General features: G+C 38.2%; 1 protein-coding gene across 1 annotated transcript in view; it reads left to right on the top strand.

Annotated features, from left to right (window-relative positions):
- Positions 1-12,985, top strand: part of cps1 (carbamoyl-phosphate synthase 1, mitochondrial) — a 30,666-nt gene extending 17,681 nt beyond the window's left edge. Inside the window, exons 29-38 of the mRNA XM_086090790.1 lie at positions 54-131; positions 390-497; positions 1,028-1,117; positions 1,187-1,357; positions 5,917-5,991; positions 6,642-6,740; positions 7,344-7,403; positions 8,496-8,602; positions 10,421-10,550; positions 10,641-12,985. Coding sequence (XP_085946916.1) covers positions 54-131; positions 390-497; positions 1,028-1,117; positions 1,187-1,357; positions 5,917-5,991; positions 6,642-6,740; positions 7,344-7,403; positions 8,496-8,602; positions 10,421-10,550; positions 10,641-10,736 — 1,014 coding nt within the window. The 3' untranslated portion in view covers positions 10,737-12,985. The remainder of the gene's footprint in view (positions 1-53; positions 132-389; positions 498-1,027; positions 1,118-1,186; positions 1,358-5,916; positions 5,992-6,641; positions 6,741-7,343; positions 7,404-8,495; positions 8,603-10,420; positions 10,551-10,640) is intronic.
- The last annotated feature ends 7,218 nt before the right edge of the window (positions 12,986-20,203 follow it).

The raw sequence follows: 20,203 nt of genomic DNA, 5'->3' as shown, positions 1-20,203 counted from the left end.
AGTGATGCTTTTCTTATTAAAGAAATTAAAACTATATATCTACTTTTATTCAGGAGCATCCAGTGGTTATTACCAAATTCATTCGTGGTGCCCGGGAGGTGGAAGTGGATGCTGTTGCCAAGAAGGGGAAGGTATAGTTAAGTCACACGTTACATTTTATAAGTGTCTTTTTTCTATATTTACCTTTTTTATTAGGGCATCGTTATATACTGTTAATGATATCTTTGGTAGTGTCACTGTGACAAATAATAATGAGTAATATTGTATACAACCTAACACTGCACATTAAAACGAATTGTGTGAACTGTGCCAAATCACTTCATGAAAAAGACACAGTATTAGGCAGACGCCTTGGTTATTAATGTGCGGCCTAATCTTTATGTGTCTAGGTGCTGGTCCATGCAATCACGGAGCATGTTGAGGATGCTGGGGTACATTCAGGAGATGCTACGTTAATGCTGCCAACACAGACCATTAGCCAAGGTTCCTTAGAAAAGGTCAGTTATGAATTAAAAACACGCACACACTCGCATGTCCTGCGATCAACAACATCGCAGGTGAATACCTACTAGACGCTAAACAGCAATTATTATTCCCCAAGACCTTTTACTTCCTTTTGATACAACAATGCAAGATTATGCGTAAATATATTTAACATTGTTTTGCAGAAATTTGTTTAATAGAGCACAAAGGTGATCTACAAGATTTATTTGGCTGCGAGTGCGAGTGCCATTGACAAAGAAAATTCACGCCAACATAAGAGAACAAACTCCCCACAGAAGAGTCTGATTAAAAAAAAACAAACAGAACCTCTCGACTGTGAAGCAGCCATGATGACCTGACGCAACCGTTAAATATCTAGGAAATGACTGAAAACACTGTTTTACATGATGTGTGTTTTAAAAAGAATTGAATGTCAAATTCAAACTTGTCTTCAAATAATGTTGTAAACGGACCAGATGGAAACTGTCATTAACTCGGGATCCCAACTGCTCCTAAGTATATTGTGTTCTTTCCAACTTGTCAGATCAAAATGGTGACCCGAAAGATAGCGCAAGCCTTTGAAATATCGGGGCCATTCAACACTCAATTTTTGGTAAAAGGCAATGATGTCATGGTAGGTTATAATTTGTGTGAAAATTGACATCATCTATTTGGTTATGAGACACAGTTATTTTCTTTTTAGGTGATCGAGTGTAACCTGCGGGCATCGCGCTCCTTCCCCTTTGTATCCAAAACAATTGGCGTCGACTTTATCAGCGTGGCAACCAAAGTGATGGTTGGAGAGCCCGTGGACGAATCCAGTCTGCCCTCGCTAGAGAGACCCATCATTCCTGTCGACTACGTTGGTATCAAGGTAAGGCGGGAAAGCATTTACAACTGGATGACTTTCAAAAGTACTCTCAAATCAGAAATGGGAAATTCAGTCTGCACAGACAATAAATGTATCACAAAATTTAGTGCATGTTTAGGTTAGATTTTTAATTGACAATTTAGTAATTTTTTTCTTAACTTAGGTCAACCTAACACACCAATGTTAGTCTTAAAAATTGAACACAGTCCTTAAAATGGATGAATTTGGTCTTTTATGCAACAGCGGTTTATGCAAGCTAATTGGGTGTTTTCGACCTGCAACATTGGCCTTTTTGACCTTTTTGTTAATGTTCGCCAAATCTGGACGTGAGCCAAACCAGTTGCAATGTGTAACAAGACACATTGGTACTTTGTGGCTCTAATTACTCTTCACATTTACATACACACATAATGCAAATGTAGTCTGAGAAGGAAAGAAAAAAAATTACAGCAGTTCTGATCTCGATTACCTTTTAGCTGACTTTGGCCTTGGATGGCAGGAACAAGTGGTGATGGAGGGGCAAAGTGTGTCGAGTAGTGCAAAGCGAAGCAGGTGACGCTGTCAAGGCGCCCATGGCAAGTTTGGAATTATGATGAAAAAAATATATGAGCACATATACTTCTGCTATAATAATGCAGCATTATTAGGGATGCAACTTTTTCAGACGAGTACCAGTATTAGATTTTGCCTTAACGTCTTGCAATTGTGATGTAAATGTCTTTTATTTCAATCAATATTATTAAAAATAAAAATCACAAACACAGTTTTAACCATAAGTTTATCACTGACATTTAATTTTTTTTTTTTAACAACTAGCCTAGGTACAACACATTGTAGTTATATATTCAGTTCTCCGACATGGAGAACCCTTTGGAATTTAAATTTCAGCCCATACAAGTTATTGATGAATATTTTGAACTAAAATTTGTCAGCCAATCCGAGAAGGGGAATTGGCCTCCATCATCATTCATTTTGCACAGCATTTTTTTTGAAGTCCAAATATGACTACAGATGTAAAGTGTCGCAGGTCTTATGTTTACTAACAGTACATGTTGCTTTTGTAAAAACACTCGCAACTCCTCACAGTATATGTTATGTTCAGTCATTTCTATGAGGAGTCTGTGTATGACATCTTGACACACACTGCAGATGCTGCAGATGCTGCAAATTCAGCTTCCACTGAATCACATTACAAAGACGGCATTTATTGCCTCCTCCAAATACCTGAGAATGATGTGGAATGGGGAGTAGTGCTTTCTTATACCAGCCTTGAGACTTACTTCTTTGATTGGATTAGAGAGCGTTTATGTTTCGCCAGCTGTTCCAAAGCCATTTTTTTCAAAGTAATTTCTCTCTCTAATTACGGCTGAGCTGCTGTAACAATGGTTGTCATTTGAAGCTAGTCAGGCAGGTATAATCCTCCACTTTCCCAGCCACCAAAAGTTTTCAATTTGTAGTCTGCATGCTGGTGGAGAATATTAATCAGAGCTCTAAATACGCAACTCACCAGACTTTAAATACTTCCAGAGTTTACTTGGAGCCTTTGGATGTAAACTTGGACCCCTGCGAGAGAAGCTAAAAACTATTCCAAGTGAAAATGCAACAAAAGAACAAACCTCTGCTTAACTTCTTCCTCCTGATGGAACACATACTTTCCTTTTGCAACAATAACACACAATGATGTTAAAATTACACAGACTAAGAAGACGCAAGTGGGTACCCATTTAAATAAAGCCTCTTGACGAATCTCAACTCTATATAATCAACATGGAACAAATCATTCCCATTCAAAAAGCTCATCTTGCTTTATTCATTATTGTTCTCTCATTCTGTCCTTCTGACATCTTCCTTCTCCTTATTTTTTTTTTTACCATGTTTGTCACACGAGGAGCAGAATTTGGACCTAAAAGCAGACAAGACACAAAGGAGGAAATGTAAAAGCGTTTGTACCCAAAAAAATACAAAGTAACAACAGAACAAACCTCGGATAAGTGGCCTCGACATACTGACAATTATAAAATGATTGTATGACAGAGTAAAGGCCTATATGATAAAATAAGAGTGACTAATACAAGACCATAGCAACTTGCATCATAGACATAGTAACTGCATAAAACTAGACAACCTAAGAGTGGCTAATACATAATCATCAAACATTATTGTGACATAGCAACTGATTTAGACGGAATATGAACATGAACACAGAAATTCAGAGACCATATTAAAATATCAATTTTGTCATTGTCTGACAGTGACAGTATTGATATGTGATGCATGTATAAACAGTTGTCACCATAATGCAGTTTTGGGTCGAACCTGATCTATTTATTCGTCACTTGCAGTCTGTCAAGGTTTTATTTTATGGCTTTCCCACAATAACTGACCAATGCCAGAGTTTGTTACAAGCCTCACTCGAATTTGATTAATGTTCTGCGTTCACACCGGCCAAAATAAAACCGCTCCAATGGTGAAAACAAACTAGTTTTTGATTACGGACGAAGGGGTTGTTGTGTCAAAGCACCCTCAAATAAGCATGAATACATTCATGTGAAGAAAGCTTTCACAGTTTCTTTTAAAAATGTGCTGAAAATATCAAATTCAACTTGCCCATCTCCTTTTTATGTTTTTCAAAAGATGTTACTTCCACCTCCGACAAGGTTCACTGTCAGAAACAATATGAAGTGGAAATGTTTGACTTTATTTTCCTCAGCTTGGCTGGCACCCTGAGATAAAATTGTCGCGGGGCTTTCACAATTTCTCTGTCTCTGAGGTGCGTAGGTGGTTAGTGGGGATATTGAGATGGGGAAGATCTGCTCTTGTGAGTTGGCGCTTTGTGCTTACTGACACGCCATTACAAAAATGTAACTCTACCCATTATAATTGAGACAAAGGAGTTTTCTTTCTCTGTGTCCTGTTCATGAAGGTAGTATTTAAAATCTACTCGTGCTCACGTACCGCCTCGATTCTTACCTCTCACAGTACCGTCAGGTTCTATTAGGACCACCTGTTCACTTGACTGGAATTTTTACAAACACCTTTCTATCCAGTCAAAAACCTAGATTATTTTGATCAATGCTTGTGATTTAGGGCAGGATTTCCTGTAGTCTTATAATGAACTAGCTATAATTAACCAGTGCAGCTTTCTGGTACCCTTCATGGTCATTACGGTAAGTACATGCATTCACACAGGAAATACCAGTCGCCAGTCATTTGCTCAGTGCAGCTTTGCGAGTGATGGAGTGAGTGGGTGGGTGTACGCGAGGCAGGCAAATGGCGTTGGAGGAAAGGAAGCAAGTTTAAGTTTGATAAAATTGTGCATGCTAATCTTTTTAAATATTAAGAAATCAGTTCAAGGGGGTTGACAGTTGTAAAACTACTAGCAGGATTTGAATGTAGCTTCTCTTCATTCATTCATTATACTTCAATAAAATCTGGTTTGTTTTATACTATGGAAACTAATGAAAACTCCATTACACTGCGTTTACTTGACAAGTATCAAAGTGACAGACAAAATAACAAACTCATACCTTTTGTGTACGCTCTAAAATGAGAATTGTTGAACCAATTTAAGATTACAAATTGAATTGTTGACCAATTTAAAAAAATAATTTCAAGTGGTAACACACGATTGAATTAAGTTAATCCAATATATTGAGTTTAAGTACTTATGAGTTCATTAAACTTAATACTTTGAAATTAAGTCACTTTGGATTAACTTAAATCAGGTGAATATATAAAGTTGAGTAAACTCATAATTAGTTAAACTTAATATATTCACTTTGGACTAACTTAATTCAATCGTGTTACCACTTGAAGTGATTTATTTTTTTATTTTTAAAGTTGGTCAGCAATTCAATTTGTAATCTTAAATAGGTTCAACAATTCTCTTTTTAGAGTGTACATGTCAAACATTTAAAATGATGGACGTCATATGACCCATCATCCTATATGAAATATTCTTGTCTTGTCTACAGAGCGTCGCCTTTCTTTCTGGCACTCTTTGAACAGTGAGATGATAAGCGTTACCACATTCCCCACATTGTCCTCTTGGACATTGGTATGCTCACATTACATTCAGCTGATTAGATAACTCGTCTCAAGGATGAATCCCTCTAGTGGTTCCGGCCGTCTCTGTGTGTGTTCAAACACCAACCACTTTCTACTGCACTGCCGTTTTTACTTGGGAAAGAAGAGGATTTGTTTCCTCTTATACCACATTTGGTTCTTTTACGCAATCTTACATCAAATAGAATTATTTGCCTTCTATATTTTTGTCTTTCTCAGGATTAATAGTCTCAGTTTTGACCACAAAGCTGTACAATTTATATTTCACTCATTTGTAATTGTAAGCCTTTATGGGGCTCAATAGGTTTTCTGTGTAGATGGCAGCAGTATCCTGGAAATTGTCATATTAAACACTTTTAACTTGATAGTAAACAGATTTATGCTAGCTGAAATTAAAACTTCACAATTGGGTTTTCCAAGTCCGGTTAAAACTCACATGATACCGAATATTTCAAAAGCATGAAAACAGCATTATTTGTCTCTCCATTTCCCACCAGGCACCCATGTTCTCTTGGCCGCGTCTAAGGGATGCAGATCCTGTACTTCGATGCGAGATGGCCTCTACTGGAGAAGTATGCTTATTTAAGTGACATTCATAATCTGTTTATCTCTTCAAATATAGTTCTCTTGTTTGCTTAATGTGTTGTGTAACATCCTTGGTAAAAGAGTCTGCTCCATTAACTCATTCACTGCCATAAATTCATAAAAAAAATGTATTAAAAATTAGGGGCGACAGGCGATATTTTTTTTATATTTGTAATTAATCGCATGACTTCACTAGTTAACTCATGATTAATCACACATTTTATATCTGTTCTAAATGTAAAATAAAAAAATTATAGGTTTTCATACTCTTGTTAACAAAAGTGGAAAAAATGTTAAACTAATAGAAATTGTTCAAATTAATGTTTCGCGTCTATAGTCGTCAATGGCAGTGAATTAATGAAAAAAGAAAACATTATTAAAAATTTGGGGTGTCAGGCGATTAAAGTTTGTAATTGTAATTAATCGCATGACTTCACTAGTTAACTCACGATTAATCACAAATTTTATATCTGTTCTAAATGTACAATATATATTTTTTAGGTTTTCATACTCTTGTTAACAAAAGTGGGGAAAAAATGTTAAATTTAATATAAATAGTTCAAATGAGTTAATATTAATCGGAAATGTTAAAATACCAAACTATGTTGTCATATCTATTCTATGATTTGATTTTTAGGTTGCCTGTTTTGGACCAAACATTTATTCAGCCTTCCTGAAGGCTATGCTTTCCACAGGATTTAAGCTGCCACAGAAGGGCATCCTGATCGGGATTCAGGTAAGACCTGACCGCATAACACTCAATTGGACATTCGAATGAATCCCTTCATCTACCTGGGTCATACAATGCAATAACTGTTTATCTGTCCTAAATGATTTATTCTGAAATACTCCTCTTTTACTTTAGCATCATAATTAATGGTTTAAACGTTTTGTGAAAAGGCCAGCCACCAAAAGCTTGCCTCTGCACCATCTCATGTCACCACATACATGAGTTTGAGTAATTAAGTCCTGCTGCCACTATGGGCTGTCAAACTGTGAGTTTGACTAATCCAACTTTAACAAAGCATTCATTACAAAGGCTGTGTAATTGGCACCCTTGGGGAAGTGGACCACTTCAAGGCAAATGCCTGGGGTCACAAATACACCCCAACATGGCTGACAGATCCAGAACACAGCTGTAGCACACTGTGAACTTATCTCCAGGGTCTAGTGAAGGTTTTTGGTTTGAAGGCTATCTGGTTAACGATACAATATTTACACGTTAGTATGGAACAACATTGATGATGAATGCATGTTTGTTTTAAGATGTTTAAAATTAAAACGTGCAGGATCAGGTCTGAATCTGTGATTCTGTAATTTTTTTTTTTTTTTCTGCCAGTATTCATTCCGGCCCAATTTCCTGGCTACAGCCCATCAACTGAAAGAAGAGGGCTTCAAGGTAGGTACCAAAAACATTTCATGTTCACCAAAACTGACTCGATTTATTGGATATATTTAAGACATTACTTAATGTTAATAGAGCTGCTCATGTCCATTGTTACAGAGCAAACTTCCAAAGCATGCTACACATGTAAACTTTAATGTAGTATCTTAGCATATGTTTAAAAATGTAAGAAACCCCAAACAACAAAAAAACATGGCAGTTTGTGTTCAAGAAATGTGTGTTCTCACTACTCTCATACTGTGTGGTCTATTCAAGATGACCAACTCTGCACACCACCCACTTAGCAATCTGTCCACCGACAATCAAAAGTATTTTCCACCAAATGACAAGTCATGGGCGATCAGTGGCATGCAAAAGCACTGTGGCTGCCCGGGGCAAGCATGCGTGAATGATGCCCGTTGAGAAACCATCATCCACGTGGGAGGGGAAAAATGGCCTGGGGGGGCGGGGGGATACTTTAGTTCTCTGTTCTGTTCTGCCTGTCGCTGTCCGGCGTCTCAAACATGGATGCCCCTTCGGGTGGGGTGGGGACGATAATTTTTGCTGGTTTGTGCACACGGTTCGAGGGTAGTTTTGCCTGCTCATGGATGTTTCGATGCTCTAAGTTATTCGTTGAAGAGGTGCGGGGTGCTGGATGACACTACCCCGCCCCTCCACCCCCACTCGCCCTTCGCACGCCACTGTGCGTGATCAAAGATGACCTGGCGTACTTCCTGAACTGACCTGTGACAAGCAGCAATGTGCCACAGGGCAGGGCAGACGACTGCCAGAAAATAAAAAAAAATGAGGAAAGAATACTCGAACACCAACACCATCGACTCTTCTCATTTCTATTGTGGTACAAGAGGAGTTGGACTACATGGAATAGTACACTTCAATTTGCTTCCTGATTGGCTATTGTTCCAAAGCATGTGACATTTTAACATTATTAGTTTGACAATAGCTTCCAAAACAAAAGAAGCGATACATATTCTTGATCGTCTTGATTTGACTACTTTTCCACTGTGAATGTATTTAGTCAATTTTCCCACTTTTATTTTTCCATGATGTAAGACCATTGTTGTTTTTCTGTTTGCCGTCCTGCAGCTCTATGCTACAGAATCCACCTCAGCTTGGCTTTGTGCCAACGATGTACCAGCAACTCCAGTAGCCTGGCCCACCGAAGGACAGACCAGTTTGCCCAGTATAAAGAGGTTGGGGATCATTTATTTTTTTATACAATAACAAAGTCTGACTGTTAAAAGTAGACCCAAACATCCCTAGAGGGGGGGGGGGGGTACTAAAGTAATAAGTAAACCTTTTTTAAATTCCAAATTAGGATATCGGATCAGCATATGATGCTGAGATCTGAGGGAAAACCTCCTTCATTATCTCTGTTATATGCTGCCAAGATCAAAGAAAGAGCAGTAGACTCAGAAGTCCACTTCATTGCATTTGGGGATGAATATGGAGTGAGCAGAGTCTTCTACCGCTCCATCATGACAGCAATGTCAAACACAATATAGGAGGGAAAGCATTATTTTTATCATTATTTCATTATTATTATTATTATTAACACTGCACATTTGTAATTTGACTGATTGAATGCGCGTAGGAAACTGTTGGGGTTCAGTTCCTCCAACAAGGTTAAGGACCACTGCAATAAGTACAAAAACACATGATAGACACAAGACGTTGTGCTCAATTACTCCTTCAGTTCACCGCGGAGCAAGTTTGTAGCCGTGTACAATAATTGATGCACCTTGAAGGTTACGTTAGTTCGAGGGCAATGCCTCCACAAAGATATTATGACTACGCAACGGCGATGCCATCTGTTTGAAATGAGGTGTCGCAGGGATTACGCTCACACGCATTGACACACACACACACACACACACACCAAGTCTGGCAGGCATCAGCTGTGCGAGGTGGCGCACGGGCCAACACTTTATAGAGGAACACGACCTGTGTTCCCTCCTGTCATCTGTCTTTCATATCTTCTTTTGGAATCTATTCGTGATTCCACACACACACACACCGCAGCATGAAAAGGCACGCCGTATACAGTATGTGTGACTGGGTGAGAGAGAGAGAGAGTGTGTGTGATAAAAATTGAAAAAGAAAAATGTTACTAGAATTTAAACATAACTAAGCCCCCAGCAATGACATCTAACCATCAAATGAAACAACAGTGAGACCAAAAAAGAAACAGCTGTCGCTCACAATACGCCTCAACTGTGAGCGTCCAATCTAATGAGTTAAAAACAACTTTCATATCGCTCACATTGTCCATTTTTATACATCGATTTGACATGCAAGCCACTCGGCATAACATAAAAACAACCAATATTGCAAACACCTGTGAAGGAAATAAGCTCTTATTTGTTTACCCCCAATACCTGCCAATCCCTAATACAAAGTTAGCAAATTGTGTGTTTTCTTCTACCTTCATATCAAACACTGTAAAACGAACCAACAACAAAACTTCAACAAGGTCTTGTTCCATAATTTTTTTTTTTTTGGGTAGCTAGTTTGAAATTAGGATATTTGCTCAGTGACTCGGAGCAGATGGTACTGCCCAATTTTTAATTGTTTTGGCTGGAGGGCGTCACCACTTGTATGCTTGAATTATAAAAACTAGAAGCTCATGGTTGTTTTTGCTTAATAAATGCATGAACAAGTGGGCACTATTAGTCTAAACTAGTAGGGAAGTTGGTATGTTATAAGATTAACTTGAATGATGGTTGATGGACGTAAAATCAAAGTCTCAGATGAACCTCATACTTCTTTTTTATTATTATTATTTTTTTTACATTATTTATTGTCACAAGTATAAAATGAAGTCAAATACTGTTAATGTAAATAACAAACTATCTTATATAGCGCTAGCACTGGAAGCTAATGTTAGCAGTCGATTCTACGGCCTTTTCAGCCTCATGGCACATCAAAAGACATAAAAAGAATCTGGTCCACTGGTTTATAATTTAGGCCGTGAATTTCTTTGCTTATACTGTTTCTTCGTGTTTTCGTAGCTTGATCAGTGAAGGTCAAATCGACTTGGTAGTGAACTTGCCTACCAACAACACACAGCATTTGAAGGATAACTTCCTCATTCGCAGAATGGCTGTTGATCACGGCGTACCGCTGATCACTAATTATCAGGTCAGTAATTTAAACAACCTCTTTTAAGTGTACAATCTCAAAGAAAATAGAGTATTCTTTCTGAGATTTTATCCCCCCCACTGTTTCCAGGTTGCAAAGCTCTTTGCGGAGGCAATTTCCTACGCGGGTGAGCTTGACTCCACCAGCCTCTTCCATTACCGGCAAAGAGAGCACCAACACAGATGATGTACAAATCAAGGCTAGTGGTTCCTTTTCTGCCCATGAGTACCATTTTTTCTAATAGTCTAAGCAAAATTCGCTCTTGGAGAAAGCTTTTTTTCCCCAATAGTTTTATGAAGGTCAAGAAGGCAGCTCCAACCTGTCAGGAAATATTTAGACCAAAATTATATGTTCTTGCTGCATCAAGAAACATTTTAAAAGGTCTTACTAATTGCACAAGTTGTCGTGCCAAGTTGTTACACTCAATTCAAATATGTGTTCATGCGCTTGCAAAGGAGTTGCTAATACTGTGTGTGGTGATGGTAATAGGAAAAGAGTCGTACCTTGATTTGCAAGTTGAATTTATTCTGCCACTGTGCTTGTATACAGTATTTCAAATTGTGAGTTAGATGTGGAATGCTGAGGGGATGTTCTGGTATTCGCAGCCACCCTCTTGCTTGTACGTCAAATTTACGCTCTCAACACTAAAGGAATAAAAAAAGAATCCGAATGACAGCTCGTATATTGGAAAACTGGTAAGTTTGAGGCACTCTAAAGTCAAGGTACCACTGCAATTTGTCGGTTGTTTAGGACACTTCAATTGTAAATATACAGTAAGAACCTTGAAGTGTTTCTTCACAGTATCAGTTCTCAAAGAAAATGTATGCTAATGAGCAGAACACTATATTTAGGGATGTAACGATATCCTGACATCGTGAAACAATAAATATTACGATATGAATCGCACGATATGTCAAATATCATGAAATTGTGGGGATGGTGACTATAAAAGCTCATCATACTCTAAAAAAAGCACAATATTGGGGGTGAAAAAAAAGCACAATATCGTGTTTTTGTACATAACTGCAATTATAAAGAATTAGGCTTGGCCATGTCATGTCATTGTCATGTGCTCCTATTGTCATGGTCTTTGTAGTTCGTAATTCTGTGTTCGGCTGAAGCGGGCGAAAAGTCATGTTTTTTGACGGAGATGATATGGTATGACTGATTTATGGGAGTGATAAGTTACCGCCGCAGTGGCTAAAACATTCCTAATTATTATTAAACTGCACTAATGAACTAAACACCAGAGGGTGCGACAACTGCACAAATGGAATACCTTTTTAGCAGATGTGCTACGACAACGATGATATTGTGGCAATGTATCGCGATATTGATACGTTATCGTTGCATCCCAATCTATATTATAACATACATCCTGTGTCAGATTTTTAGGAATCCCATAAAAACACTTTGATGTCTGAAATCCAGGGCCAATAGAACCACATACCAAACCAACCAAATGCAGGAAAGTAACTAAACCATGTGCTGAAACTGTGTTTTGATCCATGTGTGTTTTAAGGTCTGTATCTTAATGTACATGATTATATAATTGATCTTTTGAAGCACAATTCAAAAGTCCACGTCTGATTGATGAAAAACACCCAATGTGAGTGATCAGAGTGTGACTGATCTGAAATTACGAGACGCCCCCCAAATCAATGCCTTTGCTTTTTGCTTGAGGCTCGTAGCTCCAGGCTACATTATGGTCGAGGCTGAAACATCACCCAGACCCCTGAAGACCCTGTGATATATGTACTCCTACCGGATCTGTTTTGTTTTCTATGATGACAGCGGTTTGTGGTCACACACAAACTTCCTGACTGACACAATCGGCATGCTGTTTTCATGCAGTGAAAAATTTATGACATTTAAATTGACGGTGGTGTGGAGAGGGAATCCAAGTGTGATGAATCGCATACATATGAAGGCCAATCACTATGTTTGCTCTAAGGCAGTGTTTCCCAACCTCTAGTGAGCCAATGCACTCATTTTACATGAGAAAAAAGTCCATAAAATTACCTCAGTAATTGATAGGATTATCGATTCTAAAAAGCCTTGTTTGTGACAGCCAATTGCCAATAACGTTGGAGAAAACAAAACTGATTCCAAAGGACCATTTTGTTAAACAGCACTGCTAGACTAGTCAAAAGTAATTTGATAGATGTATATATGCACCTGTTTACTGGGTTTGGTCATGTGACGTTCGCAAGCTCAGCCTTTAGGCACGGTAATGTAATTTTCATTCGACAGCAAGTGGCAATACAATACAAAATGGCCGCCTCCTGAGATGGAAAAAAACAACAATGATTTTCTACTTAATTCAGATTGCACAATATTCATCAGTGTTTAGACTAGTGGGGCAGATAAAACTTATTGTAAAGAACATTTGTGACTTGACGTTCATTTTTACAATAAAGGGGATTTTGATTGACTATGACTTGCCTCCGTTTCATTGGATAAGCACACTACAGTATATTGTCCGTCTTTTTACACTTACACAGGAGGTGTTTTGCAAGCTGCTTGTCAGGTGGCGTTAGCGTTAGCATTTTCAGGTTGGCTTCGAAGCACTTGTGGATGTTATATTAGAGGATGTATTACCGGTTTTATTTTTTAGAAAAATGTTTCTTGAAGTACCGGGTAGTTTGCTGCGCCTACCAACCACCCGTTGTCTCCAGTGTAGCATCCAAAACACATCTTTAGTGTTTACAGTAGTCGACCTCAAGCTATCAGCGTCATTGCAGAGTGGCAACGTAGACACAGCGAATAGTTAAGTGTAAGTATGTATTTAAACATGCGAGTTATGCACAACCAAAACAAAAATGGTGGATCACAAGTCCATTAGCCAAATCTATTAAACAGCCTTTGTGACCGTTGGGTTGAGTTCGATACTTTTCACGTCACTGAATGTGTTACCATCTGATACCACATCACCATGGTAACTTACACTGCAAACCTGAGCTCTTGAGGAGTTCTTGCCTGCGACTGAGATTGAAACAGATTTGCTCGAAAATGGAATCACCATCCTTGAAGGTGCAGGGATTTGGACATACTGTATGTTTCAGAGTGGACTAGACACGCTACACCATTTGTATGTGCAAAAGAACCATCTTAAATGCCATGATGTCAATTTCATGTCAAAATGCGGACTTAAGACTTTGTTTATTGTGTGGAACTACTGCATAATTGTGACTTGAGGCAAAACACGGCGCACTACTGAGCTGTAACCAGCAGGGGTGCAATTGATGCGGTCTAAACTAGTTTCTGACTGAAGAAGAAAATGGTATCAACTTTAAGAAGCTGAGCTATATTCACATTATGGCAATGCGTCTTGGAGGCTTTATTGGAATCAATATGCAAATTGTATGTAAACAAGGTTTTAGAATACAGATACTCCATCCTCCTGTGCTCCCCTTTAAAGGAGCACAGATTGGGTCTTGCTTATCCCACCCAGCCCCTCCTTCCTTGCTCATGGTTTTTTTTTTTTTTTTCATCTAAGAAATTTGGGGCACTAATTTGGGAACCGCCAGGCTTCCCGTTCTGTCTTCCTCTGTTGGTCTGTTATTTTGGGTGTTTCTCGTACTTGTGCCTGTGAAGACAAATTCCTGTTGTGTTTTTACATACTTAGACAATAAATCTGATTAGGATAAAAAAATAATAATAATAATAATTGATTCGTTCATGTTACCCAATTGTTGATCAAAAAATTTGGCCCATATTAGCAGAAACCGTACAGATTTTCGATCTTCCCACACAAATGGCTTTACATGAGAACATCCTTTACGGGCAGGCTTAGTGCTTAAAGGACTTCAAAGTAGGAGGTCTATGCTCACCCCATTGCGGTGCCTGTTAAATACCCTTGTGACAGCAAGACATCATTCCATTAGCAGTGATGGCTTCTTGTTCCAGTCGTCATTGTGCAGCTTAATTGTTTCTCACGCCATCAAGCAGTTTGAGTCGCCATCTGCGGGAAGAAATTGTGGCAATAATGTGTTACCATGCTGCTAAAATCGAGTCAACTATTGTTTGACAGGTTTGGTTCACCACATGGATTTCAAAATGGTCTACTCGGTTGTGTTAGGTGTGATGATAGACTGTCAGGCAAGAGTCTATATAAATTCAAGTTTTAGTGTTGGACGATTTATGTTAAAGCATACCATAGTGAGCCGAACTGAAAAGGAAATGTGGCTTTATTTCCTAATGAAGCTACTTGGCTGTTTATTCCCAAAGAAGCATGTATTGTCTACTTTTCTTGGACAAATATTTTCAGGGGAAAAAAAGCAGTTTAAAACCCCAAACGCCTCGAATGGAAATGGCAGACATTTGTCCTTTCAATTGGTTCAACAAAAGCTGTTTTATCTGCGCTTTCTCACTAACCCTGAGCGAAAAAGAACAGTACAGGCAAGTGCTTCAGAGCTTTTTTTTTTCTTTTTTTTTTTTAAACATTGAACTTAAAAGGCAAGCTTTGTGAATAGAGCAGCTAATTAGAGACATTCAGGGACAATAGCCAACTGCTGTTTGTCACCGAACGGTTTGCCCACAATTTAGGTAACAACATTGTTCCAACAAGTTATCAGCGAAGCTATTTTAAACCGACTACAATTCTAATTTAAAGACCCCTCTTGTGTTCATTAAAACAGAACACATTAAGATCCCGTTTGGTTGCGTAACCTGTTATCTTTGAGGCCATTTGATATGAATCTAGGCCAAGTAAATATTTCACCATAGGCCACTGCATTGTCTGATCCCAATCCTCCTCTCTGTCTTTGAACCACACCGAAAATATCCCATCGACCTCTGTTGTTGTCTCAACCCCCCAGAAATAATCCTCAACTCCTTTATCACAATGTGCATCTTTGTTTAAATGACTGCTAAAAATAGTTGGTCCGCAGCAATTTCTTGCAGCAACAGGACAAAACAGCACCATCAATGCTGTCCTCCGCTATTTACTGCATCTTCTGTGAGTATACGAGATAAATAATCAGGGAGGTATTTTTAAATGAACACTGCCGGGCAAAAGGGAACAATAACATTTTTAATGAGTGGCGTTGGTGTGTGCGTGCGTGCGGGTGTTTGTTGGAGCGCACCAGGTATGACTATAGCACTGTTGCCCACTGGGCTAATGGCTGCTTGAGTAAGGAGACAAAGACCATAATGAGATAAGAGTTTTCACTGATTAGCCCACATTACAACACAGTTAATCCGTGCCTTTAATATTCATTGGAGGTGACGTGCCTCCGCTACTTCTATTTTCTTTCTCTTCGGACGACAGATGTGCCATTTGTGTGCAGGCATCGATTTCCTACTGCAGGAGATTAAGGAAGACACGATGTAAACCAGAGTTAAATGAAAAATACTGAAATTGTCTCAGCGGAAAGGAACACAAACTTGCACATCTCTTTAGCTGGTCCCCCAGTCAATGAATGCATCTATTCCAGTTCTTCTAAATCTGGATTCAATCGAACCCCAGGGGGTTTGTCGGAGGTCAAGACACACATCTGACTCATTTGATTCATGATGATACGCTCGGGATACTGGATTACTGTAATCGCTTCATACTAACTACGTCGAGCAAGAAAAAAAAGAAAGCGGTCGGACGAACACGTACAATACGGAATGTATGGTGTTCCACAGGGTTCAATTCTGGGGCCTGTTTACATTGTACCCGCTGCCCCTGGTTTCCATCTTAAAACAGCGGTGGAAGTGCTCTATAAATGTAGAGCTATATACACACACACATATATATATATATATATATATATATATATATATATATATATATATATATATATATATATATATATATATATATATATATATATATATATATATATATATATATATATATATATATATATATATATATATATGCACACTGTGGCGTTTTCGCCGTAGAGACAAAAAATTATGTGAAAACGTGACATCAATGTATTCAAGTTTGGCTCGCTTAGTGCGTAGCAATGTAAGATGGCCGCTGGCCTCGTTTACAAGTACTTCTTGTACTCAAAAGACTCAGATAAAGCATGCGTAGAACACTAAGCACAATGTTCTGTTTAAAGGAGATACGCCAATCACGTTTATATGACCATATATTTGGGTTAGAAAAGGGGTAATCCAGAGGTCCTATTAAAAAAAAACATACATTGGTCCCTCACTACTTCAAGGTTCACTTATTGAGAATTCACTCGATTTGGGCCATTTATGCTGCTATTTTTGTCCTTTTCTGTAATATTTAAGTAAATAAAAACAGCTCTTTCTTTCATTCAACACAATCTATTACATTTTTAAACTAAATATCCAATATTTGGTCATTAAGAAACGTCCTATGGTAAGTAAAAAATAAAATAAAAATTGACATTGTTCTTTTAATTCTAAAGCTATTTTTAGAACAGATCACAGTTACTCATATTCAATGTGTTTAATTGCTCTGCCCCTCTCCTCCCTGCACGTGCAGTGCAGGGGATGTAGAAAACAAGTTAATTGAAGGCAATTAACTTCAATGAGACTTGTTCAAGCAACTCCTAAGAGCTCATTTAGCTGACAGAGAGTTTTAGTGGTTGAAGGGAGAAAAAAAAAAACAACAACCTTTTTTTTTTTTAATGCCCTCTACTTTGTGGAAATTCACCTATCACTGGTGGGCGTGGAACGTATCACCCGCGGAAAGTGAGGGAACACTGTACTCAGTTTTTTTTTTTTGTGCGTTTGTGTGCATGTTTCAAACGTTGTGCAGTAAACGTCAGAGAGGCAACACAAAGTGGGAAGCCAGCCTGTAGCAACATCCCATCACAACTTGAGGAGAAAATAATAAGTCTTGATAGTGTTTTCACAAACGGTATCGATCGCGTGCCCTATGGACAATTAGCCAACAGCAGCTTATTGACCGACCATGCGTGCAGCATGTTATAAAAGCTCTTGCCAGTGGCTCGGCCTCAGGCTTTTGGTATTCTGAAAACTCTGCTTAGCAACCACAAACGTCATGCTTCAGATCTTCTGTCCCTGAAAACAAAGAAATCACGTTATGATGTTGAATTACAGAATGGCTCTCTATTGCACACTATTTTCCTTTCTTTGTCATTTTTTTTTTTTATATCACACAAGGAGCGCAACAATTTGTCCCTATGCCTTACAAGGTGAGTTTGTTCTGGGAATGATTGACCCACTTTTCTGAGCGCTGACCATAAAACCAAACGAGAACCTTGAGGAGTGAAGTAGCCACTTTTCAGGCTTCGCATTTCTGAATAAACATGTCTCAAGGCTCACATCCGGACTCAAATCATTTATGGTACACTGAGTCTAAACCAAAGAGGTCAGCAATGAGTGATGGTTAGAATTCAGTACAGGCCTAACTAAGCCACTCCAAACACATTTGACACAGTTGTTGTATTGGATGGCTCGGAGCTGTAAGACTTTTAGACAAAGATTAAGACCATTTTCACCTCGGAGTTTTGTATATCTTTTGCAAATGAGGTTACATTGACGGCTGTTTGATACCGACTTGTCATTATGAGTTTGGATTTCATTTGCAATAATATGCAATAATGTGTTGCCAGACACAAGGATACTAATGGGAAGAAATAACTTGCATCAGAGTGCTGATTGACGCATCATAATTACAACACAGCCAAACGCCCAGACGAGTTGGCTATTTAAGACTTGAGGGCAATTTGATGTGACACCGAGCATCAAGTTTGCACTAACAGTGGAACCATTAAATGTGAACACAATCTGTTGCATGATGCTCGTTTTCAAATGTTAAATTTTTTTCTTCAAATGTCATATTGAAGGCGACTCGTGTTAACCAGAAAATGAAACATTTACAGTGGCGCCGTCGGGTACAAATGAGTCATTGAAATGGAAACAAGTTTTTTTTTTTTTTTTTTTTTTTTTTTTTTTTTAACTCTTATATTCACAAATCTGAAGTTTAGTGTACTAAGTGGTGAAATGATCCCCATAATTTTGATTAGTTAAAATTCACAAATGTACAAGCCTTGGCGATATTTCAATTGAGAGATTCCACTGAAATAAGAATACACTGTATCATTTATCAAAGTTGCCACAGTTACCCTAAAAAAGTAATTTGCCTACTTGGGTGATTACTTGCCGTAAAAAGTAAGTTACTTTACTTTACTGATAACAAACATAAAAACGATGCCCGGTTTTGCCACTTAATAATTGGAAATGCATTTTTAACAGTGACATTTAAGAATTAAGATTGTTTTTATTGATTAAAATACAAAACAAAATGGCATTTTATGGATTTCATTCACATAAATAAATGGGCTACTTATTTTTAGGTAAAATTAATTAATGAATAATAATAATAATAATAGTTATATTATATAAATATAATAATATAATGTATAAATATAATATTGTATCTATATTATAATATATAATATAATCCTATTAATTACTGAAAATGAAACGTTTTGTTGTTTTACATGGTGTTATTGAAGCTACATAGAAAACACTAGAAAGCACAGAGTGTGCAACAAACCTTAATATATATATTTTTTTGTTTGTTTTCAAAATAACGACTATCCGACAACTCTCTCCTTCCTATTTTGCGGTTTATGGACACGTGATTCATCAACGCGCTGAAAACGATAATGTCACTCTGACAGGAATGTGACTTTGAATACTCCCAACATGCATTTCACCATGTTCAAGCTGTAGTTTTCATTTGTGAGCAAAAGACGCCACTCGCTCTCATACAGATGTTACTTCCAGTTATATTTAGCAAAGTAATTTAATAATATTAGAAGAGTTACTATAATCTGATTGGAAATAATAATGCGTTAGATTAGTTACTTGAAAATGCGCTACCGGCATCACTGCTCATTATTTATTTGAAACAGACTTGCACACCCCTAGAGAGTTCACAGGTGAGGGTCAGGAACTTAAATTTTTATTTTTTTTTATCAACACCCACAAGTGTGATTGAAGCTTAACCCCGGTATGCCCATTTGAGGTCCGCCCCCACTGCATTGTATAATCTCTAACCCTCACCCTATGCTCCCTTTTTGTGCAAGGTCCTCACTTCAAGCAAGGACATCCCCCCCTTGCACCCCCCACCCACCGCTTAAGCTCTTTATTGGCCCCAAGACCCAAAGAGCTTCATTTCCTCTGCTAATTATAACCTCTTAGATTCAATTTTATTGTGCCACGTTGACATGTCAAGTGTAATTTTGTATGTAGAAGTACAGGCTTCGTCTCCTCACCTCACACACCACAATTGTGTGGACCAGTGTATGACAGGAACTATATCAGCGTGCGCGTCCATCAGTGCCCATTATGGATCAGGTCCGTACCGCACACACTATCAAACTATCATTTAAAAGGCTCAGTGTGCTCAGGCACAAGCTTGTTGTTTATCGTTTTCTAAAAGCTAGTCAGGCATATCTTAAAGGTGGGACCGTGCTCCATATTTATGAAATTGGCTCCGTGTGAAATTGATTTTTGCCTAATGGATCCTTGCATGGGTGCTCCTCCTGATACCGCTGCTTCAGCTTATTGGCACGGGAGTCACACGAAGGACGGAAGTGGAAGAGATAAATAAACACTAAAATAATGGCTTGAGAATGAAAGGGAAGTAGGACTCAAATGAGAGGAGAAAAGAGTCACAGGCACCATTTATATAAACACTAATGATG

The sequence above is a fragment of the Leptonotus elevatus genome, chromosome 12 (assembly GCF_054856555.1).
Source record: "Leptonotus elevatus isolate MCC_2025b chromosome 12, RoL_Lele_1.0, whole genome shotgun sequence".
In the NCBI taxonomy this organism is placed as follows: domain Eukaryota; kingdom Metazoa; phylum Chordata; class Actinopteri; order Syngnathiformes; family Syngnathidae; genus Leptonotus; species Leptonotus elevatus.
Note: the sequence above shows the minus strand (reverse complement) of the source record. Positions and strands in the feature narration are given on the sequence as shown.